Source organism: Episyrphus balteatus, chromosome 4 (assembly GCF_945859705.1).
Source record: "Episyrphus balteatus chromosome 4, idEpiBalt1.1, whole genome shotgun sequence".
Taxonomy (NCBI): domain Eukaryota; kingdom Metazoa; phylum Arthropoda; class Insecta; order Diptera; family Syrphidae; genus Episyrphus; species Episyrphus balteatus.
In genome coordinates, this window is record NC_079137.1 from 75736872 (window position 1) to 75764083 (window position 27212).

Here is a 27212-nt window from a genome sequence, read left to right on the forward strand (position 1 = left end):
AATAAAAAAAGTTTTAAGAATTTAAACTTGCAAGTACGTTCCCTAGGTAACTTGACCTTGCTTGGAAGTCTAAATTTCAGTGTTTTTTAGAGGTAACTGCCTACTTCCAGACAAACTTGCAAGTGAAATTACTTGCAAGTTTATATTTTTAAAACTTTTTTTGGGATAACTGCCTTCTTGCAAATAAACTTGCATGAACTTAATTGTCAGTTAAAATTTTAAGAAATTTTTTGTTGGGCTTACTTGCATGTGGTTTGGAAATTTCCGTGCAAGTTGGCATGTAAATGTTCACAAATATAATCTTGAAAAGTAATACATGTAGGCTACTTGCAAACGAGAACTTGCACATGTGGCCATAGCGTTACAGAAGATTGGCGCTATTCATACGATGATTTTACATTAACTTATTAGTCGATGAGGTTAGCCCTGTATTGATGTGCTTTATGGCATTTTATTAAACTTTCTTCTAATCGATATTTAATTATCTGAAGATACGTGGCATATTTCACGTCCTTGTCTTATTCCAATCCAACAAATATAACCAACTAGTGGTTTTAAGGGTTTTTTCCCGCGGCATAGACACAAAAACCTCATTTCATTATTATTACTATTTTCTTTGTGCAAGAAAAACTGCTTATCTCATCCAATTCTCTTCTTCATTTTAATCCTCTTAAAAAGGTCATTTTCTTGTCTCACCCAAACAAATAAAAGATTATAATGTTCATTAGACTCTGAATAAATATAAAAGACCCACAAACGCAGACATAACATTGTCATCCTCATTCTTTTTATTGGAGGTTGGGGGATAATATGGGAGTTTTAAAGGGAAATTGTGTACTGACAAAAAAATTTAAGCTTTACAAAGTTTTTAACGTTACGTAGGTAACGTATCATTTTCATTATTTTTCAAGTAATCTTTTTCGTAAAAAAGGGATCTGAATTAGAGTTCATAAAAACTGTATGGCCTTCTAGCTTTTTTATGATAACTACCCAATCTGAGCCTTTTAAAAATCTGAACTTAAGTTGACAGTTTGTTAGTAACGTAGCGTTACATAACGTTTTAAATGTCAATAAAATTACCTTAACCCATGTTTACTCAAGAACCGTTGTTTGTTCCTCACGTTATAAGAACAAGTGATTGCGACCAAAACAGTGACTTTATTATAAGTCATCATTTTCTTTTGTTGGTTCTTTCGTTTTAGATAATAGACCAGAATGGACACTTTTAATCATTTGTATGGTTTATTTATTTACCTTTTTCATTGACTAAAGTTCACCATAGTTCTAAATATTGCAATCTATCAAAACAAAGAAAAATAATTTACCCGTATAAACTTGGCAAAAAATGAAAAGAAGAAGAGAAAGAAATAAATAAAAAAAAAAAAAACAAACTGTTGACTTTCATAGTCATTTGTTAATTGATTGCTTTTATTTTCTTCTTTTTTTATTGCACGGTCAAGAACCTCTATTAATCCCCCATCGTTGTATACGACCTGTCGTATATTCGTTGCCAATGAGTCAACCTCAGTCATAGTGCAATTTGTATATGGTTAAACTGTCAGTTATTGATTTTTAAAATTTTATTGCACATTATTTTGAAATAATAGATTGGTATAATGGAAAAATAATTATATTATCATTAAAGGGGTTTGAAATTAATTCGTTATTGGATGCAGTTTATTTTGTGGTTGACGCATTGACATGACATTCATTTTCCATAGAACTAACAACAAACAGACTCGAGTTGATGAAATGGAAAATTTTAAAACCACTTAAATTGTGTCGAGTGTGTTGGTACTTGTATATACTAACAAAAAATTGAAATACCCGAAAGCACTTGACTTGTGGGTGGTACACGTGTTGAGTGTTGTTGAATAATATTTTCTATGCAAGCTCTTAGGTTTGGGAACAAAAATCCACTCACAGACTAACTTGTTCGCTAAATATTTGTGCTGTCAAAAACACTTTTACGTCATGTTTTAGAATTATATTCATTTGAAAGCAGTTTTAAGTAAAGAAATAAATTAATTAACCGTCTCATTCATTAGAATTCAAAGAACACCTTTCAACAGGTAATAATGGAAGTAACGAAGTGCAAGCGCATTTATTTAAATTATATTCCTAGTTGCGTAAATTCTTATTTTAAAAACACGCATTTTCTCACCCATTATAGTGAAATCATAAAAGGCCCATCAAATGCCGCAGTGATAAGGGAATTATTCCCAACTCTCACCCTGATCTAAATCTTTATGTTTTAAATGGAGCGATTCAATATAATTCAATTTTAAAGTCCAAGTGACCTCAACTCCAAAAGTGTTTCGCCCAGGTACGACCGACATACAGTGGGCTCATCAGTTAGATCTGTCGTACCTTGGCGAAACGCTTTCTAAACGATCTAACAAACTGATGAGCTGTCGTTCTTTAAAATTGAAAGTTTCATTTGTTAAAATTCAAAGTCATTTTTAGACTTCAGTTTATCTTAGACTGGGGTTATCCTATATGTTATTTGAATAGAAAAAACTCCAGTCTTTCTTAGAAGCGACTTAGACAGTGTCTATGAATATTGCCTAATTTCTTTTGAAGTTAAACTCCTTTTGGCGCGTTATACACGAGTGAAGTTAACATTTGAGAGGCCATTTTTAATTTTCAATAGGTCCGTTCCATACTCAGTTTGCAACTGCCGAATTTAGTAATATTTGGTTATTTTTGGTCAGAGTCTGTTCCCAACTTCAAAAATTGTGTAGAAGAGAGCGCCCACGAGAGAGTAAAAAATTTCCCCACCCTGACAAATGTAGCCCAAAGAATTTCTTCCGGCAGAAATATGAGTTCTGTCAAATGAAAAGTTGACGTATGTCAAACAAATAAATAAAGAAGAAAACAAATAAAATTGTAGTGATTTTTAAATTGAATCGCGTTTACGTGTTTTTTGCATTAAAAAAGTGTTAATGTTTATCGAATTAAGTATAAAATATGAAATTGTGTTGTATAATGGTGTTCAACTTGTTCCAGACTTTTTGGCAGTTTTTCGTAGTTTTATTTCCTACTGAGAGAATTCTCTTCCAACTCTCATTAATTTGACAGACTGCCTAATTTAGTGCACAAATGGTCTGGAACAGACCTAATATGGACTTATTTTTGCTGTGTCAATTTCCATTTGACACTTAGACATAAGGTTTGTTGTTTTTTTATTATTCCTAGTAGTTAATAAGTTCTGTTCGTCTATACTTTCGTTCACATAAGTCATTGATAAAGAAGTATGACTTCTAAGTTCTAAGGCTTTTACATGAGTACACACACCTTTTTAAAATATGGATGGATACACACGAGCAAATTGTGAAAAATGTTTGAATTAATCAACTCGCTAATCAGTAGTTTATTTTTTTTTTTTTGTTTTGTTTTTTTTTTTTTTTTCTTTTTAACCACAACGTCATTTGTGTGGTAAATTAATATACTGGAAACTATTTCAAAGCCAGTTTTGATAAATTAGTTTTGACAGCAGTTTTTCGTGGTTTTAAATCAAACACAACTTATGAGATTATGAAGTTTAAAACGTATCAAACGAAGTTATGTGTTTTCATAATGTGTTAATACAAAAAATATAAGATAAACAAACAGTTGAATGAATTTAAGTAAGTTTCAAAAATACTCTTTGAATTGACGTAATTTGATTGTTCAAGTGTTGCTCTTTAACTGACACTTCATATTTGAATCTTAAATTCTGTTAATTCGTTAGATAGACAAAGAAATTTAGGCAAACTTCACTACCGGTTCATTGACAGATATTCTATGAACATGATTTTGCTTTTTGCTTAGATCTTGCGTTTATTGTTAATGAAATTATTGTTTGCTTAGCTGTCAATGGTACGATGCTGATGTGCGAAAACGCAAAGTTTATAATTTTTGTTTTTTTTTTTCGAAAGTAAATATTTTTCATTTTATTTGTATTAAAATAAACTTAATGTTCAATGTGTGTAAAACTCTGACATATACTTTGCAGCATTGTATTCAAACCTTCGTTTTTACTTGCATCATGAAGCTGTTTTCTTATGACACATGTTTATGTTTTGAAGTAAATACATCTGTTTGGGTTCTTTTTGGACAAAAATATGAAACCTGTCAAATTTGAAGGAGTTTAAAAACATTTCTGTTTTTGGCAATACCCAAACAGACCTATAATCCAGTCGAATAAGGGTTTAACCTCGGAATGAATGTTAATAGAAATTTTTTTTTGCTCAATATCTTCCTTTTGCCATTCTATAACATATTTCAAAAGTCTAGAAAAATCTCATGTCCGCTTGTCGCGATTTCAAGGTAAAATCGCGAAATGGAGATTTTCTAAATTAGCAAAAATAGGCTATGGTATTATATACACATATGATACATGTTTTCTAGGTATTTTTTAATGCTGATGCCAAAATCTAAATCTAAAATCTAGACAATCTGACGTCTCTGAAAAAAGTTATACCAGTTTTTCATTTGTCAACCCATATTATTATAACAGTTGCAAACTTACTACCGAAAAACCCTTAAAAGTTATGGTAGAGGAACCAAATTTTGCATGAAGGTTTTCATATTCATTATTATTAGGAATCAAAAAAATGCAAAGAAAAAAACATTCATATCTATGAAAAATTGGTATTTTTTGAAAAAAGGGGAAATTTTGGGATATGCACTAAAAACATCCTGGTACAATCTTGGAATTAGTGCTAATAGGCTAATTTTTTTGTTTCTATCTTTGTTTGGATATTCTATATCTTATGTCAAAAATCTATTAACATTCATTCCGAGATTTACCCCTTTGTTCTCCTTATTTGACTGTATTACTAATGATTGCCAATTTTCGTCATTTTTAATTGAACAATGAGTAACAAAGTGTTACACGCCAGTTCACGCTGCGCTGTTTGAAACCTGCGTTACCTTTTTGATTATCAGTGTAGACTGTTTGATTGTCGGTGTGAGCCGTTTAATGTCAGCACATGGTGTTTGAATGCCGGTGTACATATGTATGTATATCGTTTGACTGCCGGCCTTAGCCGTTTGATGGAAGCATTAACTGTTTGATTGGCGGCTTTGAAGTCCGCGTAAGCTGTTTGATTGCTAATGAAAACTGTTTGATTGCCTTTGAATATAGTTAACTGTTTGCCGGTATATGCTGGAGTATTTTTTTTTTTTACTGTAAGCTGTTTGCTTGCTGCCATAAAACGCTTGGTGACAGCGTAAGCTCTTTGATTGCCAGTGTAACAAAGTTCCGCTATCATAAATAAAACAGTGGATTTGAATGCCAAAACAACCGCATTGGCACTTTCAGATGAAAATAGATTGGCAACTTAACGCAACGCAAAGTATCTAGGAATCAATTCTAACGAGCTCCTGAGATTTAACAATCAATCTCGTTTGGTCCTCAGAAAATATAACTTTGCCTTTCATCGCATTTATCCCCTAATCCAAAAAAAAAAGAAGAGGAACTTCTACACCGGTCTTTTCTTTGACCGACAACGGTAGAACTCAATCAAGAAGCGACTTATCAATTCGACAATTATTATGATAATTCTGACCGGGAGCATAACTTTTCCTACTTCACCCTTAGGCCCATTTCATACGAAGCCAGGCACCGGCGAACGGTTTTCTATACATTCGTTTTTTTAAGAATGTGTTCTCAGTAACCGTTAAACCGAGCCGGTCGACCGAAAACAACATCGTATAAAGTGCCACCATCCACAATTCCTTATTCTTAGTTCGCACTCATTCGCAAAACTAAAATCAAAACAATTTTCCTCAAAATTTCCAAACCATTTCTTCAGAACAACCATTTTAATCCGATTACGATGGATTATGTTGTAGGCGGTGTGGTCTAATGGTCTTTCACCACCTTCTTGGCAAAGAAAAACATCATGGTCGAACAATGTCAGATACCTGAATGTTAAACCTCTGCTAGACAGTATGGTGCCTGACTCATTCATAGGTCTATTTTATTTTCTTCTAGATGAGTAAATGCACGTAACGTACATTTTTCAATAACTACGCAATACATTTTACTGCACTTTCATAGGACTTTCAATAAGATGAATATAATAATAATTGTAAACATTAAATAATAATATTTACAAGAGAATCAATTTTATCAAAGGTTTTTCGTATCTCAACTACGACATCAAACAAAAATGATAACAAAGAATGAAATTCAAATTGCGCAATGTGCAACTAATTTTTACTCGTAGGTAGAGGATTTTGTTTCCATTTACAAGTTTACCACTTCCTGTTAAAAAAAAATCGTCAAGGGTATTTCTTTTTTTTTTTTTTTTGTTTTTTGATAAGAGCACATGTTTTTAATTTTGTATAAAAAGGGTATCCCCTTACTCATACTTGTACTTGTGGATCATGCCATTCATTCAAAAACAAAATCAATCTCATGGTGTTAAAAAAATATTTGTTATTTTTTTTACACTTGATAGAAAAATACTTTCATTTTTGAACAGAGCACGTGTTGAAAAATGTTTTTGAAAACAATTCCGGAGAAATAATCATTTTGTGTGACTCATGATGAATGTATTCCACTTTCAAAATGAAAATATTAAAAAAAACTATGTAAACATTTTGAATTTGTTTATGTTAACATGAGTATAGTTTTGTTTTGTTTTGTATTGATGACAGCAATGAAAGAATAACAAAAAAGAAACGCATTAAAAAACCGTAAAAAAAGAAGGCGTACCTTGCCGGAAATGCGACTTAGGGGTTTTTTTTTTATATAATTTAACTGGTGTTAATTGTTTTTGTTGATGTTAATCTTATTGTTGTTGATTTTTTATATCACACAAAAATAAAAACATAATAAAAACTTTTGCTTACTGAATGGAAAGAGTTCATTGATTCTTATTGACAATGATTTTCTTGTTGTTATCATCTTAACAAATAATATCAATAATGAAGGTGTTATGAGTATTATGCTCTTTGTTCACCTTGTTTGCTTCGGGGTAGGTAAAAAAATACTGGGAGTTGATGTTTATTTTTCCTCAAACAATTTTTTCCAGTCAACTTGGTTTCTAGGTATCTGCGCTTCACCCAAGATTAGGATTTTTTCTAAAAAAGATTTCCTTTGCCAATTGGAGTTGGATTCAAGACTCTCCGACACGTTCCTAGATGTCTATACACTCCACCTGCTTCAACTCAGCAGCTGTTAAACTTTTTTAAATTTTTAGATCAGCAAGACGTCGATGTAAGACCCGTAGAGTTTGTCATCTGTTAACCCAGCAGATTTTTCTATATAGCTGCATTCAGACCTTTCTCGATATTAAGGACTTCGGTGATGTATTGGCCGAGTTTAACGGTGCAGCGAGAATTATCCCTGGCCATCCTGCACAAGCAAATGGGTTTGGCAGGGATGCCGAGACGCGTTATTGCTCTATATAGCTCGTCCCTATTTAGGCTCTCATAGGTTTCAATTTGGTATATCCTCAGTAATAACTACGTCTTTTCTACCGTGTTTTTGTTTTCTCAGATGGAAAATTTCTTTTCTGAAGTGGTATTCTTCGGTATTGATTAGATTTAGATTAGATTTTGCATTTTAAAATCTTCTTGGGTATCGCATTTCAGCACTTTCGAACACACAGCTTGATTCCTGCTCTTCTTTTTTTTCCACGTTAATATCACATTCTGCCCTCTCAGCAGTTCTAATGCTAGCCTTAACTCTCGATTTAAAGGTTTCATCTTATGTTACTTGCACCCATTTGCATTCTTCACCGAACCAAGTATCCTTGTGAAACCCAGCCCATCAGTATCGATCTGATGTTCCCTTAAGAGTGTTTCCACTGGCTCTCAGAGAGGAGATTGACTCAAACGTGGTCGGAGACGGAGAACACATAGAGGAGTCTCTTCTAACGAAAGCTTACTGACAATTAATATTCCTTACACGTACTTTCATTGTTTCGGTATTTTGTAAATCTGAATCGTAATATGCAGACGTCCAGAATTCTGAAAGAATAACTATCGCCAGTAACAACATGATCAGTTAGATTATAATTTCTTTGATCTAGAGATCGCTACATATGTACGCTTGTGCACATTTCTATATGGTTTCTTAATTTCCGTTTCATAAACAAAAGTCTTCTCCTTTTAACATAATTAAAATACAAATCTGTTTATTTAGGCTTTCGTTAAGTGGCTTTGATGATTTTTCTTTGTTTGTTTTTCAATCTTTCCCCTCCCGAGAATATTAAATAAATTTTATTTTTCTTGTTTTTTATTTTTTCAGAATCATGGATTGAATTAAGTACTGCTGCCGCAATGGCTGGTGTCAAGAGTCCCGATAGAATTACCCCATTACCATTTTCATCTGGCGAAGAATATTTGAGACTTTTGCGTGAAGCACAAAGAGAATCGAATCAATCGAGTCGTGTTGTGTCGCTTGCCAGTTCTAGACGTGATACCCCAAGGGATAGGTAAATTCAACATTTGATATCCATTTAAATATAATATTCATTAAATTGTTATTTTTTTTTTTAGTCCAAAATCACCACCAAACAGTCCAAATACAGAACTTTGTCCTGATGAAGATCTCAAACATGTATACATAAATTATTGGAGCAAAGTAAATACATTTTGTTATTTATTTTTTCTCTCTTATCAAAAATGCAATAATTTATTTTAATCATTTTTTGTTTTGTGCAGGAGGGCGAAGCGCAAAAAGACACAGATTGGTTTGGTGAATGGAGTAGTCGACCTGATCAACAACCACCAAAGTAAGTATAATTTACTTACATTTCTCTTTGCTTAGGGATTAATAAAGATTCATTAATTTTTTGGTATGTGATTGGGTAAATAGATTCATCCAACACATTACAAGGAAATCCAATTAATGCATTATTGCATACGTTGTTATTGTTATCGGCACTTTAATAATACATATAATGTATATTTAGGTAATTCCAATATTGACAAATCCCTTGTTTCATTTTATAAAGATAACAGAGAGAGTTGCAAATGCCTTTAAAAGGTAGTCAGTTATATACAAAAATAAGCAAAAGTATTTTAAAAAAGATTACAATTCAATGCCAGTTATTTAATGATAGCCTGAACAATACTTTCATGAAAGCAAATAAAAAACAAAATTATTGCAAATTAATTCCAAATCATGGCATAATCTGTACTTGCTAAAAACACTTGCTAAGAACGTAGGAATAGCTGGTTAACAAACGCTCTGAAAACATATTTGACTCAGTTTTTGGTATCGATTTTGAGGAGTTTGCGAGGATGGAGACCTAATACTTGGGTGAAGAAATGAGTTGACACTGATTTGAGTACTTATTTTAAGCCCTGATTTTTCAATCGTCAGTTAGAAGAATAATTTTCAATAAAAAAAAAACTTTTATTCGTAGGAATAAGCTATTAGGGTCTATTAGGGCTATTTGATGAATCGAAACTTAAATAATTTATGTTGAACATAAACTCTTATTATCTACTTTTACCTCTGCGTAAATTGTCACATAAGGATTTATGTTGAACTTAAATGCTTAAGTTTCGATTCATCAAACGGTTCTTACTGGTATTTGCGATAGGACTTTGTGAAGAAATCGGTTGTTAGAAAACTTTTCTATTCGTCATAGTTTTATGAATTTTTCTGAATTTGAGGCTAAAATTTCTCAAAGATGATGTCGCATTGTTTAAATGAGTTGCTATTCCAAGGTGATAAAACAACTTTATACACTTTATTTCCGAGGTGTTTTTTATTAAAAATACCAGCTGTGTTTTATTTTCCTCATGATCCAGATCAGATCATTGTTTTTATTAGCTTTACAACAAAAGAAGGGGTCGAATCACCGCACACGATTACGATCATACGTTTACGTTTTGACTATTGCTCTCTCTATTTAATCAGTAGAAAAAGATAGGGACACATAGCAACCATATGTTAACGACCGTATGCCGTAGTTCGACCCCAGGATTTTGTTTTGTTTTTTTTTCGCAAATAAGTACAATGTTCTGATCTGGATCAAGAGGAAAATAAAACACAGCTACCGATTAGTATTTAAGTGAAGTAATAAAAATCTGATGAATATGTATTGATTTCATCGAAATGTGAGTAAGAAGTATTAACATTGTTTTGCAAAGATTACTGCGTGGATTGTTAAATATGAACCTTCCAATTCTGTTCGGTCATTTAGACGTAAAGCTTTGCAGTTATTTTATCCTTAGTACTATTATTTTATCTTCCATTCCATCAAATGAGTTCTAAATAGAAAATTACTCTAGGGCTCATTTTTATAAAAAAAAAAAGCTTAGATTATAGTCTTTCATAGGGAAAACGTTCCGAAAAGGCAAAGAAGCTCTGCTCTCTGTAAATTCGTGGTATTGTAGCGTTCAGCTCTTTTCAGTGATCTGGGGCCTATTTCTCATCAAGCTACATTTACTAAACCAACGACCCTAAAAATGTATAGTAAAGCTCCATTGAAGCTGGGAACTATTGTTTGTGCTCGGAATAATTCAGTAATACTGAAATTTTATCGGCTAAGTGCGTTAGGACATACAAATATAGAAGTATTAAGTCGTTGATGTAGCTGATGTAACAAATGAAGCTCGACTAGAAATAGATCTTGATCTTTTTGTTTGAAATTTCTCGTCAAACAGAGGGCGCTTTTGACTCTGTGTCGACGTTCTAACCATCATGTCTAAATCTAGTATGCCAAAGAATTATTCATCAATAAAAATCATAATTCATTTTTGTACTTTTTAAACTTCATAAATCAATATCTTTCGTTCACATTTGTATTGGAACTTCGTTATTATGATTTTGTTTATCTTTTTTTCAGAGATTGGAAATTCGAACATCCAAAGAAGAAGAGCGCTGGCTATTCTATTCGTTTGACTCGTTTGGGTAAAAATTCTCTATTCTCTAGGGAAATCCTTTATTCGCTTATATTGAGCAATGTCCTTTCGCTCCTTTTGGGAGCTGGTTTAGGGTAAGTTAAAATCAATATCAATATCCACAAGAATTTTAAACTTTATATTTGTTTTCTTTTTACAGATTGTGGCTTAGCAAACGCGGCATTCTCTTCACAAGAGTTGTAATTGACTGAATTTTTTAAAAACGAATGAATTAAAACAAAAAAATTATATTCGAAAGAAAAAAAATAAACAATTTATAAACAAAACACATACATTAATATGCATATTATCAGAAATAATAATATAATAATAATTATTTACTAAATTTTTTTTATTATTCTCTTTAAAAAAAAAAAAGAAAAACAAAAAAAAAATTATAATTTTTTTTTAGTGAATAATTATAAGGAAAGCTCGAAGGAGAAAAAGAGCATTTGTATGGTTCCATGAGTAAACCGGAAATATCGGATACCAACTTACATTTCTATTTTATTACTTTTGATATATAAATATAACAATAAATAACAAATCGATAGAATAATAATACAAAAATATTATATAAAGAAATTAGACAAAAATCAATAAAATACATGATATAAAAAAATATATAGATGTATTTTATTTGATTTTTGAAAAGAAAAAAAAAATTAACTGAAATTCTATTTACTTCTTTTTTATACCTACATGAAAAAAAAAAAACAAACAAAAATAAATAAATTAATTGAATTTTTATGATGGAAAGATGTTAAAAGAGATCTGAAAATGTATAAGCTTCTTATATATGAAAAATTGATGTTTTAGGAATTTTTTATTTAAACAAAAAAAAAATATTGTGAATTGTTCGTTTTAAGTATTTTTTTTTGTTTGCTTTTGTTATAATTATTACAGGTTTTTACTATATAAAACATTAAAAACAAAAAAAAAAATGTATAAATAAATTATTATAGGAATCGAACTAAAAGTACAAATTTGGATTTTTTAATTTACTATTTTGATAATTTCCTTTTACTGACAGAAGAACACTGAATCAATTTCCCGTTGATTAATTAATGAGATAGATAATCACGAATCAAAATTAGAGGATGGGTCCCACCTAAAAATTTGATACTATAGAATCGTTTTGTAATCAATATTTGAATTTTCTTCACCTCAAGTTAATAGCTCGTTAAAATGGAAAAACGCTGATACTTACAAAAACAATATCACCTTAGCCATTTTATCTTTAAAACTCCCAGGATTTGCAGATGCAAGATGCCGGAATCTTAAAAATCATTACGTAGCTGCTGCAATCACCACATTATCGAATTCTGGGGACCTACAATTTTTTAACAAGTGCGATAGGCTTACATGAGAAGCACTTATTTTTGGCTCCTTGTAATAGGGTAGAATACTGGAAATATTCTGAAAAGAATGCCTTGGAATTGTAAAAAGTAAAAGTAAGTCCTTTTTTCTTCTTTTGCATTGATGTTTTTCAAAGTCTGGTTATGACACATGTTTTGCACTGAATTTAGGAACTGTGAATTTTCAGAGAGTTGAGATAAAATCATTAGAAGGAAATAATAAAAAGGAGTTTTATGGAAGAAAAGAGGCAGAGAAAAGTATTAAACAATAAGCCATACAGCTGAAATTTTTTTGTTCACCTCAATAGTATCAAAAATTTTACACGGTGTTAACTATTTAACGCAATTCACACACGGCCTATATTATAAAAATACAATTTATCGGACTTCATGCCGTTCAACGTCGAACTGTTATCACTTGTTCTTGTTTTTTAAGCCCTGTATACAGATCCAGCTTAATTTAAGCTTATATACAAATTTCTTTCCAAAATTAGGCCGACCTAAAATGTATCCAAAAATTTCAGCCGTGTTGTACACAACTAAAATTGACATACATTTTAGGTGCTAGGAAAATTAAAATTTTAACGTAGTTTTTGTTTACATGCTCTACAAAAGGCAATTATTGGTTTACGGTGTTGGGCAAGTCTAAAAACGTGGTTTTCATCATACCGATCGTACAACGAACTAGAGTCTATTAGATAAATGGATGGATTTGCTTGAAATTTTGTATAGATATTTTTTTTTTAATTTCAATGTTTTTTTTTTTTTTGTTTTTTAATGTTTCGCTAGGAACTTGTACTTTTCGAGTTATTACAGTTTTCTCGAGAACCGCTCTAAAGATTTCGATTAAATTAGGTGTAACGGTCTAAGCTATTATAAATAGATAAATTCTTTATTTGGGTAAATTGACCCAAAAATGAAAATTCCATTCATTGAACCTCTTAATAAGGGAAAAAGGATAAAATAACTCAAATAAAAAAGAAAAGCTCCTAATTTTTTTTTGAAAACATTAAAATTTTTAGACACCATAGCCTTCAAGCATAGTGTTGATTACCCCGAGCGGGATGACCTGTAACGGTTGTAGTTGAGGAAAAATATTCAAAAAGTGAAACAGTTAGTACATTTCGAATTTTTTTTACTAGATTAATACCGAACGCCCTTAATAGAATTATGGCGACTGAAAATATATTTTTTTTTTTAATCCTCCCTAAATGGGATTTAATGACCTTCTACTATTTTCGACTCCATAACTCCTCTTTGCGTAAGCTTGATTGCATATCATCGTAATTCTTTCTTAAGGTCATATAAAAAGAATAACAACACGTTTACTTATTTTTATTTATTTTTCTAAAAAAACAAAACTTTATCTTGTCTTCAAAAACATTTCATACATTTCCATATCACATTTAGCTACATTAACAACAAAATCCCTATCATTACCCTCGACAAGTGTCTTTGGCGATACATATAAATCTTTATGCGGATCATATTGAGCACGACCAAGTGTCTTCAAAAATTCATGTCGTTCTCGTATCCTAAATTCCCGTGATAAAAGAATTTCAGGAAATTGAACAATCATCTCATGAGATAGCTTCATTTCATTGTGGGCATATGCAAAGCGTTCAATCAATTCATCAGAATCTAAAATAAGAAAAAGAGAATTAGAAAAAAAAATGATCATGACAACCGACTAGCAACTCACTCAACATCCACAACTTTGGTTTATTCAACAGAAGACATCTCAACTCTTCCAATTCAAAACCCATTTCTTCGGTTATACAAAACATATTCTTCCTAATGTGTTCCATACTGTAGGTAATTAATCTCGGTTGTTTGGCTGCTAAAAACCTAACATCATCTCCGCTAAGTTTAAAATTCTCTTGAAAATAACCTAGCCTTTTATCTATTCTCTTTGTCGAGAACATTAGCCAATAAGGATTCTTAGTAACAATTCGAGTGATTTGATGATCATTGAATTTCTTTGCTTGCAAATAATTCACACGAACTTGTAAATCATCTAAATTTTCTTTAAATATCAAAGGATTCTTTGTGATTAATTCACCAAATTGCTTTGGTGGAACACCCAAATCATGAAGAAACATTAAATGTGGTTTAATGTTCTTCTCAAAATCTAATTTCAATACAAACTCGGCCAAACCTTTACGTTTTTCAATGCTATTTAGATTGACTCCTAATTTCAATAGCTGTTGAAGACATTCGGATTTATTTACATAGGCAGCTAGATTAAATGTTGGTACGTAATCTTTTTCAGCTTTTGGAAGAGCCGGTAATTGATCTTCCGGTTCGTGAACCTTTTCAAGATGATTTGTGTAACTTTCTGATTGGATTTCAGTGGATTTAATTGGTTTTTGTGTAGTGACAGCATATTGTTCGGGTTTTATTATGGGTCTTGTTATTTTACGAAGTTGACGACATTGTGAGAAGTTTAGATTTATTTGTGGATTGGATAGTTTGGAGATATTTCGGAAAATTCGTAGAAAAAGCATTTTTGTCGGGATATTTTTTTAAATTTTTAATTTTTGGTTTTTGGGGGAAATGTCAAAATTGACAGTTTGAATCAGCTGTTTTGAGAAATGTCATTCGTGGTGAATAAAAAAAATAATGGAACGTTTTGATGTGAAATGGACTTGTACAGTGAATAAAATAAAATAAAATAAAATAAAATAAAATAATATAAAATAAAATAAAGAAAAGACTTTGAACACGTTTGAAAACTACTACCCGCATTAAACCAAACAACAAACCTTTGAAAATTCTCAAAACAGCGTGTTTTTGTAAGTGCCCAGTTGTTAGGGATGCAACATCGTTAAAAAAAACATCGATGTTTGAATACATCGATGTTTTATTTACAACATCGATGTTAAAAAAACATCGGTTCTATCTTCGATACATCGATGTTTTCCCGATGTATTTTTGTTGGACATAAATACGTTCTACTGTATCTAAAGAACAAAATATTTTTATGTCTTATCTGTTTAAAACCCAAAAACCTAAGTTGAATTCAATTTTTAGGTACCACAAAACAGACAAATTTATCAACAAAATGAAACATATTTTCTCAATACGATTTTCGTTTTTATTTATATATAAATACCATCAATTCTAATCAAATGGAATCAATTTTTTTAACGTTCAGAGCTCTGAACGGAACTCACAAGCATGTCAATAATGGTCGCCATAGCCGTACACACCATTAGGCCAAGCGGGGCGGTGCCCCGAGGCCCCAACTGACGCTAGGGCCCTGACTGGAGACAATGCAGAGAAGGAAACTGTTATTATAAATAAAGTAGAACAAATATTACCTCAGGGACCTCAAAAAATGCTACTAAAATAATCTAAGCGACCAACAAACAATACTTCTGGGGCCCCCAAAAAAAGGGAAAGGCGTATACATATCCTTTTTAAAAAAATGTCTATATCGGAATGGCCCCTTAAAATTAATATTGTCCCGGAGTCCCGGCAACTCAACGTACACCTCTGATGGTCGCGTTCTGATTTCTGAACACACAGAAACAGTCTTTTGAATGAAAACATTAAAAAAAACATTGAAGCTTTGAACACTAGACAAAAAAGATTGAGTTTGAGAGTTCAAGTTCTGTTATTATGCAAAAAAAGAAAAACGAGTAACAAAATGAACGATGTCGATGTTTTGCAGATATAACGTCGATGTATCGGCGATGTATGGGCTTAAGAAACATCGATGTATACATCGATGTTTTTAACAAAAACATCGATGTTTTGAAAACATTGATGTATCTTTTGCATCCCTACCAGTTGTACAAAGGTGGTTCAACCTCGGATCAGGAATTTAACCTACCGATTTCGGCGGATTAGCTGCGGGTCAACTTCGGTTCAAGCATGTATGTGGCTATTTTTACATATGTGGACCTTGCACCAGTGCTAAACCGGAACCTTACCACCGATCTCCGAAGATAAAAGTTGCTGAACCACGGATTAAAAATTTGTACAACTGGCCCTAAAGGTAACAGTTTTATTAGGGGTATTCACGATTCGATGCAAATGGTCTTGTATCATTGCAAAAGTGTAACATTTTTTTAAACTTAAGCCTTAACTACAATAGCCTAAAAAGTGAAAAAGTGGGAAATTTACAAAAGTAAAAAAATTTTATTTCTCTCTAGCGCTATTTATTTTTGGAAAAAACTAAAAAAAAAACTGTTTTTAGAATGAAAAAATAAGCTTTCTGCATCATTATTTTTAATTTTCTGGTAGGAAAAACTGTCACAAAATGAGTTTGAAAATTTTCACTTTTTGACTTTTTGCAAAAAGCCTTAACTACATTGGCTTAAAAAGTGAAAAAGTACAAAAGTGTAAATTTTCAAACGCATTTTTGAATAGTTTTTCGGGCTAGAAAATTAAAACAAATGATGCAGAAAGCTTATTTTTTGGTATAAAAAAAACAAATTGTATACTCTTTTTCACAAAACAATGTCGCTAAGCAGAAAAAAAAACATTTTCACTTTTGTACTTTTTCAAAAAGTGGTGTATGTAATTAAGCCTAAAAGTGGCCGTTGTAGTTATGATTTATGCTGGATTTACATACGTCTGCATGCAGAAAAGTAAGGGTGATAGATACAATATTAGCAATCCGTAGGTATGAAGGAGAGATATTCATGAAGACGAACATATTCGTCTTCACCATAATCTTCCTATAATCTGCATTTTGTGAAGATATCTGCATTTTAATCTACTCTCTCTATCCAACATCTGTGGTTCTTAAATACTGTGTCTCCTTTCAATGCAGATCTTTAAATTCTTTAAATTCAGATTAAATTAACTTGCCAACTTCGGTGGAGTAACTGTGGTTCAACTTTGGTTCAATCATGGATTTGGCTATATTTAAACATACATAAATGGGTCTTGAACCAGTGCTAAACCTAAGCTTTATCAACGATTAAATAAGGTAAAAGTTGCTACAACTGGGCCTTAATATTTTCAGCACATCACGTCTTTTTTTTACTACAAATTCGAGATGTACAAATCACGCCGTAATCGATAGAAATCTCTGACCAAACCATTCCATTTAAAAAATTTTGTTCCGAAACATTTCTCTTTACTGAACGCACTCTTTGTTCGAAATTCACCACACCCACATTTTTTTTCTTTCCCCAAACGTCAATTTTTGACTTTTCTCATTTTTCATATCATTTTCCCCCCATCATTTGCACAGTACGGTTTGGTTTTTGCATAATTATTTGTAGAGAAAAAGAAAAAAATTTAAATTTTTCAATTAAAATCAATATAATAGTGTAAAGTGTAAACACTTACTACCCGTCCACTTTTGATTTCTTACAAAGAAAACACCTCCGAATAGAAAAAGAGTTCAACTTAGCTTATAAAAGATTTATAACCAACTTTTTTGTTGGTTCGGAAATCATGAAAAAACGCATTAGTGCGCGTACGCCGGGCAGTGGCACCGCCGAGGATGAACATGACACTACCACAGAAACAACAGGAGAATCGTCATCATCAATTCCAGCTCCATTACCAACAGCATCCTCCCAACAACAAGAATCATCTTCATCACAAACAAAATCAACTCCATCCGAAATGAAAACCAAATCGTCCTCATATCGCGACAACATCACTGACACCTTTGTGATTGTCAATGAACGTCCAGTCGATGATATTTCATTGGACTTTTTCTACAAACCACACACAATAACTTTGTTTGCTGTCTCCGTTATCAGTGTGATGTATTTTGCTTTTGTCAGGTGAGTGTTTGCCTATTTTTTTTTTCTGTTTTATGATGACAAATCATGTATCTAGGAGGAAGACAACAGGAGCAGGAGCTGAGAACATTCATTATAAACAAAATCTTGACACTGACATTTATCAGGGAAGGAATAGATTTTGCGCAGGATTTCAAATCCACCGGAAATTGGGGCACATCTCTTTTTTGTCTCTCGTCGTTGGTTGTCCTTTTTTTTTTTTTTCTTTGCCTTTGTCATCGCCATCAGTTTGGTTCTTCTCCACATTAATTGTACTCTGGTCTTCCATAAAGATCGTCGCGGTGCGAGCTTTTTACTTTGTGTCTGTCTCGTGTTTTGGTTAAATGTAATTTGTCTCTAAACAAAATTTTTTCCAATTTAAGAAAAACAACTGCGAATTTGGTTATGCAAGAAGAATAACCTCCCTCTTTTAATTTAGCGGCGTTTTTTCTATTTTCTTTCTAATTTTCTTTATTTTATTTAGTAAAATAACAAACAAAAAACCTTGACAAAGTACAAAGACAGCGGCGTTAGTTTAAATGAGAAGTGAATGGAAATCGATTTGTTCAGTGTTGTGGTAAAAGTTTCTAGGAAGGGTCCTTTGACAATGAATTGCCTGAAAATGCTCCGAAAGTAAAACTATACACACAAAAAAACAACGTGGGGAGGCTTGATTTTTTTTATTAAATTGCAACTAATTGGGAATGCGGATTGTAATTGGATCGTTAAACAAATGGAGGAGTAAGTCATTGATAGTATTTGGATTTTTTCTTCCTCACTTTGACCAAAAGTGGTTTTCTTTGATTTCACATTGTGGATTATCGATTTAACATGCTGTTAGGCTGGATGATGATAGAATACACGATTGGGGAGAGAGAATGAGGGTGTCATCTTTTTATTTTTTTCTTCGATTTTTTTTTTTTTAAAGAATTTGTTTTCTTATTTTTGTTCTCTCTCGTGGTTATTCTCGTGTGTTTCTTTTACTTTTTATACTCCTCTTTTATATTTATCTACTTCGGTTTCATCTCTGTTCTTTCCCCCCCTGACTCATAGAATTCTTAGCTAATCTACACGTGTTTTTTGTTGTTTTTGTCTTGTCTTATTGGGAGTTATTTAGTTTTGAGTTAGAATTAGAAGAGAGACACCAAAAGAGTGCATAAATTATTTTATATTTCAATTTGATTTGTGTTTCTAATAACAAAAATGAGTTTAGTAATGAATTGATTGTTGGTGCGATGCGATGTGATGATTATTGCAACTTGTTGTGATTTAAATTGATTAGCCATTTATGGTTTATGAGGAAGTCAACTAACGTTATTATACTCGTTTGTATGGGGTTTTATTTGAATTGATTTTGTGCCAAGTTTATTTGGAAGTAGATGATATAATTCTAAATCTATCAATAAAATTAATTTAAATTGCTGGGTAAAATGTTTGTTTTGGCTGGGGTTAACAAACAATAGCAATTCTCGTTTTCCAGAAATAGGTAGGTAAATAAATTTAATACTACCTGGTGTTAGGCAAGGTAAATGCATAAAAATAGACATTTTTTTTTTAAGAGAAGATAAAGCTTGAGGCACGTTGTAATTAGGAAAATCGTGTTTTTCATGGATTTTTTTTTTTACTGTTTTGTCACAAAGCAAAAAGTAGAAAAATAAACTTTGACTTATTGCATTGAAGTTAATAATAGAAAAAACAATTAAATAGATTTAGAGTGTTAACACTAGCTTCAATGTTTTTACCTAACAAAGGAAATATTTAGTGTAAAGATGATAATAAATTAAAAAATGTTAGATTTTACTTGAAACTTTCCAAAATAAACAACTTGCTGTGATGTTCTCTTTTCACAAAATGTAAGAAATTGATTGATATAAGCTTAAGGTGAATATCTTATCTCATTTCACCAAAGATTCATAAACTTCAGCACATTTCGAGTCGAGAGCTTACGAAAGCAAACTTTAATTAACTGATGAACGAACTTTAAATACAGTACCATACAGAGCTGCTTTGCTCACAGTGACTGGAAAAAATATTTGCATGAAAAGTAACCTAATATATGCACAAAAGAACAAATTTTGCAAACGATTGCGTTTGATGATTGTTCTTTACAAGATTCATGGATTTCCACTTATGATGGTTTTTATTTTAACGGTAGAATAACAGAATAACTTTTTTGATGGGTGATTTAACTGTTTCCGGGGCAGTGGTATGAAAATCCTACCACCTTTTTTTAAATTAATACCACATTTGTATATATTTCTTTTTTCTTAAAGACATTGGTTTAAACTTAAATAGAAACGTGGTATTAATTTAATGCCATTGCACATTAAAGCTTGAAAAAATGCTAAAAAAAAAGTGGTAAGATTTTCATACCACTGCCCCGAAAAGAGTTAATGTCATTTATCTTAAATTTATTTATTTAATTTTTTTTACATTTTTAGATTAAATAAATGGAAATTTAGAACGCACATATGTATGTATTTACATTAGACCGGTCCTTATAAAGTTTAAAAATTAAGACTGTGAAAATAAAATGTGATAGGAGCTCTAAGTTTTTGTTGTAGTTAAGTATTTTTATGTTAATTTATTAAACTCACTATTTTTTTTCATCACGATTCAGTATTTTTCTTAGAAATTTTCATTTTTCGAAAAAACTACCTTAATCTTGAAAGCCTGTAATGCAATGAAAAAAAAAAACAAAATCAAAAAATTTACGAACTTAAAAATGTGATAGAATTGTATAAGATAAAAAAGAGGTTACACAAATTAGTTACTCCTAACTAAAATTCAAAAAAAGGCAATAAGAGGGAACTTGAACGAAAAGCTCCGATTTTGATTATATTTTTTATGTTTAAACGTCGGAAAATTCAACAAAAAAAACTTTAACTTCTTTAAGTTTAAAAATTGCCTTTGTTGTCGAATTGTTTAAGAACAATTATAAAAAATTACTTCATTTTATTGAATTCTTTTGATAAAGCAGAATTTTTGTAATTTTTTTTGTATTCATTTTCTTTTTTCAAAAACACTTCATTCAATTTATACCTGTTTAAAATACTTAGGGATCTTCTTAACATACAATTAAATGCAAAAGTAAAAGCAAAAGTGGATTGCCTGATAATTTTAAAAATTCAATTGATAGTCGAAACAAAGTCTAGATCGAAATTTTTACACTCTCTATTATCATACCGACATAATTGCTTGTTATCCTGAGTTCGATTTCTATGTGTGCATAACTTTCATTTCATATTTAATCGCAGGTATAAAATGTGATAATAATAACCTAAAGTGATGAAACATTCTATTTAAAATTTACGTTTTTACCCTCACAACATTTTTCACACGAATTTACTTTTTTTTTTTATTACTAAGCTTATTATGGTTAAAGTTCATACACGTCAGTAGAAAAAACGAAAAAAATCATTTCGAACAAGAAAATAACAACAATGGCAGAAGACTTTCCAGTCCCCTCTGCTGCCGGCCATTTATAAACAAAAAACCAAAAACAAAACAAATTTCTCGTAAAGGCTTTATCTCTCGTTTGCAATTGTTTTGTATGCGTTTCTTTTGCTTTAATAAATAAAATATTTTCATTGGAATTACCCAATACCCCCGAATCATATACCCACTCTTGATGTAGTAACATATCACACCACTTCTCTGCTCATGGATGTAGATTTATAAAGGAGAGGAATGAACTATTATCTCTTTAATATTTCACTCAATTTCATGAGTTTCACTCAAAATGTATGAATTTTTAAATTATTACCAGGAGCGAAGTGAAGTGAACGGGAATTTCAAGGCCTCAAATTTAGATTGTAAGGAACAACGGACTTAATGAAAAATTGAAAAATGTTCAAATACTCTGATTTCTCCAACATTCTTAATCGACTCCTTCTAAATTCTTACCATTTTTCCAAATATCAAAATTTAATTGCATTTATTAATATTTTTTCCAGGGACGAAGCAAATTTCGAGGACAACATTTGGGCTGGCATGCTATGTGTTATATTCTTCTTCCTCATTATCTCAGTGCTAGCATTCCCGAATGGACCATTCACACGACCGCATCCGGCCGTTTGGCGAATCCTATTTGGATGTTCTGTGCTCTATCTGCTGGCGTTGCAATTCCTTATGTTCCAAAATTACAAAACAATCATGAATATCTTCTATTGGCTGGATCCAAAGCTAAAAGATTTTCACATAAATATGGATAAGGTATAAAACCACACAAAAAAAAAAATCAAAAATCCCTTATAAAATATTCATCATTCCCATCATCTCTTCCAGGAATATGGAGTCAACTGTTCGGACATCTCATTTGAACGTATCAAAAGCCATCTGGATGTCTTTGCCTGGGGTCATTTCTTGGGTTGGGCTTTCAAGGCAATTCTCGTCCGACACATGGGAATATTGTGGGCCATTTCAGTTATGTGGGAAATCACAGAAATCACATTCGCACATTTGTTGCCCAACTTCATCGAATGCTGGTGGGATGCTCTGATATTGGATGTGCTTGTGTGCAATGGCTTGGGCATTTGGGTGGGTTTGAAAATTTGTAAAATACTTGAAATGCGCGAGTACAAATGGGCGAGTATACGTGACATCTCGTCGACAAGTGGCAAGATAAAGAGGGCTGTGTTGCAATTTACTCCAGAGAGTTGGACTAGCATTCGATGGTTGGATCCGAATTCGACATATATGAGATTTGCTGCTGTGTGTCAACTAGTTATATTCTGGCAGGTAGGCAAGGGATTCATTCTAAATTTGCGTTGACATTTTCATTTAATTTTAAGTTGAGAATAAGCTAATTGAGTTTTGTATGCATTTTAACAGGTAACAGAATTGAATACGTTCTTTTTGAAGCATATCTTCGAAATGCCACCCGATCATTATATTGTGATTGGACGGTTGATGTTTGTTGGATTATTTGTTGCACCCTCTGTGAGGTGAGATTAAGAATTACTCAATTTTTTAATTGAAAATTTAAATGGTTTTTTATTGTTATTTAAAGGCAATATTATACATACGCAACTGATTCTCGTTGTAAGCGAGTAGGTACTCAATGTTGGGTTTATGGTGCCATTATGGTTTCTGAGGCAATTCTTTGCATTAAGAATGGCCGAGAGCTATTTGAAAGAACACAAGCAACAAACATTATTATTTGGCTGTCGATACAAGTTTTCATTTCAATTGGATTCGTTTATGGATGTGTACTATGGCAGGTGAGTTTGTTTTTTCAATTTATTTTGTCTACATTTTTATTTGATTTGGATTTTATTTTAGAAAACAACTGCAAAGAATAAACAACAAAATTCTCCAACTAAGAAGGCAAATGTAGAGTTCAGAGATTCTGCTGTCCTCAGAGGGGATTCAAAAGGTATGTGCAAATACGAATGAGTAATTTATTGTATTTCTTGTTTCGATGTCTTGTGTAAATATTTTATTTTGTATTTTATTTTTAATGCACTTAATTGGTGCATATTTATATTATTTATTTTATATTTTATTTATTTTATCTTTTATTTATTTTCATTTTCATTAGTTTGCTGAGAAATTTAAATTGCATTGCTTTGGAGAATAAGTTTCAGTAACTTGTTCTACATTTCAACCATGTTTATAAAACACATTTTGAAAAGTCATTTAAGAAAACTGTAATGAAATAAAAATTATATAATGATTTGGCATTTCCAGTACTTCCATAGTCTCTTAGGGCAAAACGTTAGTTAACAGAGAAGCCTGACAAACTGGAATTAAAAAAAAAAGATCGACAACATTTCTATCCCAATTCTATCATGTCCCAGCAATCATTTCCCTTCAGAACTCAATCATAATTCGTTCACATAAGTGAACAAAACCTTCATTTATGAATTCAGTTCAGTAGCGTGGCAACACATTCGAATCATTTTTATGGTTCATAAATGATCAGGGATTTCTCCACTTAAGTGAACGTAAATAGAAAATTCACTGAATGTGAATAAATGTGAACGCATCCAAGATGTACCTTCCTTTTTTGAGGTTTTACATGTGCGCATTCACATTATGTGAAGGAAAATTGATTCTTTGTTCATACATTCATATTTGATCCAGAAAAGTGAATGTTTTTCTAATGAATATTCTTCACATAAACTGGACGTTTAGTGAACATTCACAAAAATGTTTGCTGGGTTACAGCAAGTTGCATTTGCTCATATTTTGTTTAAAAAATGTGTTTTATTAATTTCCTCTTAAAGAAAGATACCTGCGTAAGACATGAAGGCGTGCTGCCTCCAGTCGTGTAATACAAGTGCCCTAGGATTCGCTATCGCTTGTTTTTTGTTTGTCCAGTCGCTCCATGCAGTTTATACGTGTTTTAAATTTTGGATTAAATCCACATCTCAATAAGGCTCTTGAAGTTCATTATTCTATCATTGAAATTCATCATTCTATCATTGAAGTTCATTATTCGAAATATTCGTCGAAGATATTTTCTTTCAAAAAAAAAAAAAAAAAATTATTCGAATCGCCTTTTTAAGGCAGAACTACATATGTTGCCTTCATTGAAAACTGCTAAAACGCCTTATTTATTATATAAAACCACCCTACAAAAACTTAATTTCATACAAAGCTATTTGAATTTGTCACAATTTTTGTCGATTTCTGAAAAATTTGCTTAGATGGGAATACGGCCTTTTATTTCAGTTGCACATTACACTACGTACTACGAGGTTGTTAATATAACAAAAGACATCTTATCAGTTTTTACTGGAATCAGGAGTTCATCCATAGCCATGATAAGAAGTTTCTAATCATATGTATGTCCAAGCGGCTTTGAAGTCGATGGTCTTTTGCAAGATTCGCTTAAGCTTAAAGATCTGAAGTCTATGTATAGTATATACATATGAGTGTAGCTACTCATAAGACAGATTGGAGGAATGATATGGTGGTTTAAGACGTTTACACAGTATGCTGTATGGGAATATATAAGTGTCCCCTAGAATCAAAAACAATCTATTCCATTTTTTGCGAAAAATGAGTTAGAAACGCAGTTTATCTCAATTTTTCAACCTCTTTCTTTGAGTGTGGTTGAACACTTTCAAAGCCAACTTGTTCCAGAGTTATACATTATAAAAATATTATGGTTTGCATCAAAACGAATGTATTCCATATTCTTTGAGAATCAAAACAACACTATTCCTGATATAAAGCAAAATAATTTTATTGCTTAGTTTCAAAACTAAACTATTCCTATGCATGACTTTTAAAACAACTCTATTCTAAAATGAATTGTTAAATACTTTTGGAACTCGTTGGGTGACAAAGAAAAGCATAGTCAGTTTAAAATCAAAAATACATGTTTAATTCGATTCAGAAGTTGTTTTTTTAATAAAACGGGGCAAAGTGCTTAGGAACGTTTTTTTTTTTCAAATAACTCAATAAAAGAAAAAGTGGAATAGATTGTTTTTGAATTTAGGGGACACTATTGTTCTTACTCCTCTTTTTTACATGATTCCCCTAAGCACTAAGCAGTTGACAGAAATTTATATTGAATACTTCTTCTTTTCTCTACTTTTTCAGTTACTAGCATACATTCAATTTTTCTAAGAGCTTACGTTCTGGTTTAAGATTCTGCAGCGCGATCTTATTTTTTCATGATCACTTCGAGTGAGAATTTTCAATATTTTTGAAGTAGGAAACTGTAAACTTTTCTTCATTTCTTCTGGCTCGATATCCTTCCTATCCTTCCTTTACTACTGTTATTAAATAGTGCTGCATCTTCATATGTCTTCTTTTTCGCTGTACTTGTCCACCAAAGTTGTATTCTTTCAGACTTGAGCACTAAAATCCCCGAGCTCAATTTTTACATCGTACTCTAAACAGAATCTTCCGTAATAGAGCATTGAGCCTCGTCGGTTGGTGTAAACCTTGTATACATTTAAAACTTATTCTCTGGAAAGTTGCATCGATGTGGATCGACGCATATTGATTTTTTTTTGGTAGCTTATCTCGAGTGTTATTTTCTTTTTAATATCGGATCCTATCCTGTGCAGTTCCTCGACTGCATTTATATCTCCTTTTTGGAGTGAGAGAACAGATTTAAGTGTTTGAGTGTTAAGATTCAGGTGTCCGTGTCGTAATTCTTGAGTCGGATAATTGCGAAAAATACGAATTAATTTTTCTCGTTATATTTTAAAATTTAGTTTTACCAAATTTGCTTTTTTTGCCAAAAATGTTTCTTTTGTTTGAAATATAATTTGCCCTCATTTGTTTGCCCCTTATAAATAAAAAAAAATATAAAAGAAGAAAAAAAAAAAACTAAATAAACATCATTTCTCTTGTTTTTTTCTTTTTTGTGTTTCATTTAAAGGTCCTATCTATTATGTTCATCCTAAAATTATAGCACATGCACATGGAAAATTAAATAAACCACGTGTTGATGTTGTTGATACATCGTATGATATTAAAATAAAAATCGTCTAGCAAACAGCAACAAAGTTTTATACCAATTATAAATACATTTTTTTATATTAAAAAGAAAAAAAGCTAAATAACAATAATATTTTTAACATTAAGAATTAAGAAGTAGATTGTAAATATTAATTAATTTTTTTTCTATTGATTTATGTATATTTTATTTATTCCTCTTCAAAAACCGAAAAATTAATACGTAAATTCGATTTTTGTATAGAAAATTTAGTTGAAACAATTTTTTTGGTGCTAAAATTTTATACATATAGGTATACAACGTTTCGGAAAAGTTTCTTTATTAGAAAAACAAAAATTCTGTGTGAATTCTATATTTTCCGTTTGCATGTGTGTGTTTTCTGTTGTGTTGTATTTTTTATAAAAACTTTATTTTTGCCAAAATTTTTGATTTTTTTTTTCAATCTTTTTTGTTTATTTTATTTAGGAAAACTATCACCAAAGAGCTCACCAAAAAAAGATTGAATGATATCAAAATAGTATCCAACAAGAGATGGAAGCAGTTTTATTTTATAAGCATTTATATCATAAAGATATGAAAGAACAAAAACGAAAATTGAAAACATAAACAAAAACCCATCAAGAGACATACATTTTGAATGACAAAACAACAATGTAAAAGAGACTATTTAGCATTAAAGTCATTAGAGAATCTAAGAAGACCATTTATATTTTTCGAAAACAAAGCTTAGCTCGCTCGTACCCACCCGCCACTTTTTTCTTCCAACAATCCCAAGCTCCATTTAATTTTATTCTTATAATTTTTTTTTTAATTAGATTTACATAG

The 27212-nt window shown here is 31.4% G+C and overlaps 3 protein-coding genes across 6 annotated transcripts in view; 2 read left to right on the plus strand and 1 right to left on the minus strand.

The window, feature by feature from the left end:
• The window catches only part of LOC129919669 (BCL2/adenovirus E1B 19 kDa protein-interacting protein 3), a 30487-nt gene extending 19079 nt beyond the window's left edge, over positions 1 to 11408 (plus strand). Inside the window, exons 2-6 of the mRNA XM_056000635.1 lie at positions 8249 to 8435; positions 8500 to 8584; positions 8665 to 8735; positions 10803 to 10952; positions 11018 to 11408. Of these exons, the coding sequence (XP_055856610.1) occupies positions 8249 to 8435; positions 8500 to 8584; positions 8665 to 8735; positions 10803 to 10952; positions 11018 to 11069 (545 nt within the window). The 3' untranslated portion in view covers positions 11070 to 11408. The remainder of the gene's footprint in view (positions 1 to 8248; positions 8436 to 8499; positions 8585 to 8664; positions 8736 to 10802; positions 10953 to 11017) is intronic.
• A 2131-nt stretch (positions 11409 to 13539) lies between these two features.
• LOC129919668 (transcription termination factor 3, mitochondrial) lies at positions 13540 to 14773 on the minus strand. Its single transcript, XM_056000634.1, has 2 exons — positions 13918 to 14773; positions 13540 to 13856 (listed from the first exon to the last, which is right to left on the minus strand). The coding sequence occupies exons 1-2, from the start codon at positions 14720 to 14722 to the stop codon at positions 13579 to 13581; spliced, it is 1083 nt and encodes a 360-aa protein (XP_055856609.1). The 5' UTR covers positions 14723 to 14773; the 3' UTR covers positions 13540 to 13578.
• Positions 14774 to 17417: 2644 nt separating this feature from the next.
• On the plus strand, positions 17418 to 27000 carry LOC129919665 (phosphatidylserine synthase). 4 transcript variants are annotated; one of them, XM_056000631.1, is made up of 8 exons: positions 18296 to 18311; positions 18450 to 18706; positions 21922 to 22180; positions 22253 to 22705; positions 22799 to 22911; positions 22977 to 23187; positions 23249 to 23342; positions 26310 to 26446. In XM_056000631.1, exons 2-8 carry the CDS (start codon positions 18699 to 18701, stop codon positions 26420 to 26422), a joined length of 1251 nt encoding a protein of 416 aa, XP_055856606.1. In that variant the 5' UTR covers positions 18296 to 18311; positions 18450 to 18698; the 3' UTR covers positions 26423 to 26446. The 4 variants fall into 4 exon arrangements, with proteins under 4 accessions (XP_055856603.1, XP_055856602.1, XP_055856604.1 ...); XM_056000628.1 differs by lacking the exons at positions 18296 to 18311; positions 18450 to 18706; positions 26310 to 26446 and adding exons at positions 17418 to 17968; positions 26853 to 27000; XM_056000627.1 differs by lacking the exons at positions 18296 to 18311; positions 18450 to 18706 and adding an exon at positions 17418 to 17968 and having other exon boundaries at positions 26310 to 26445.
• Positions 27001 to 27212: the final 212 nt, after the last annotated feature.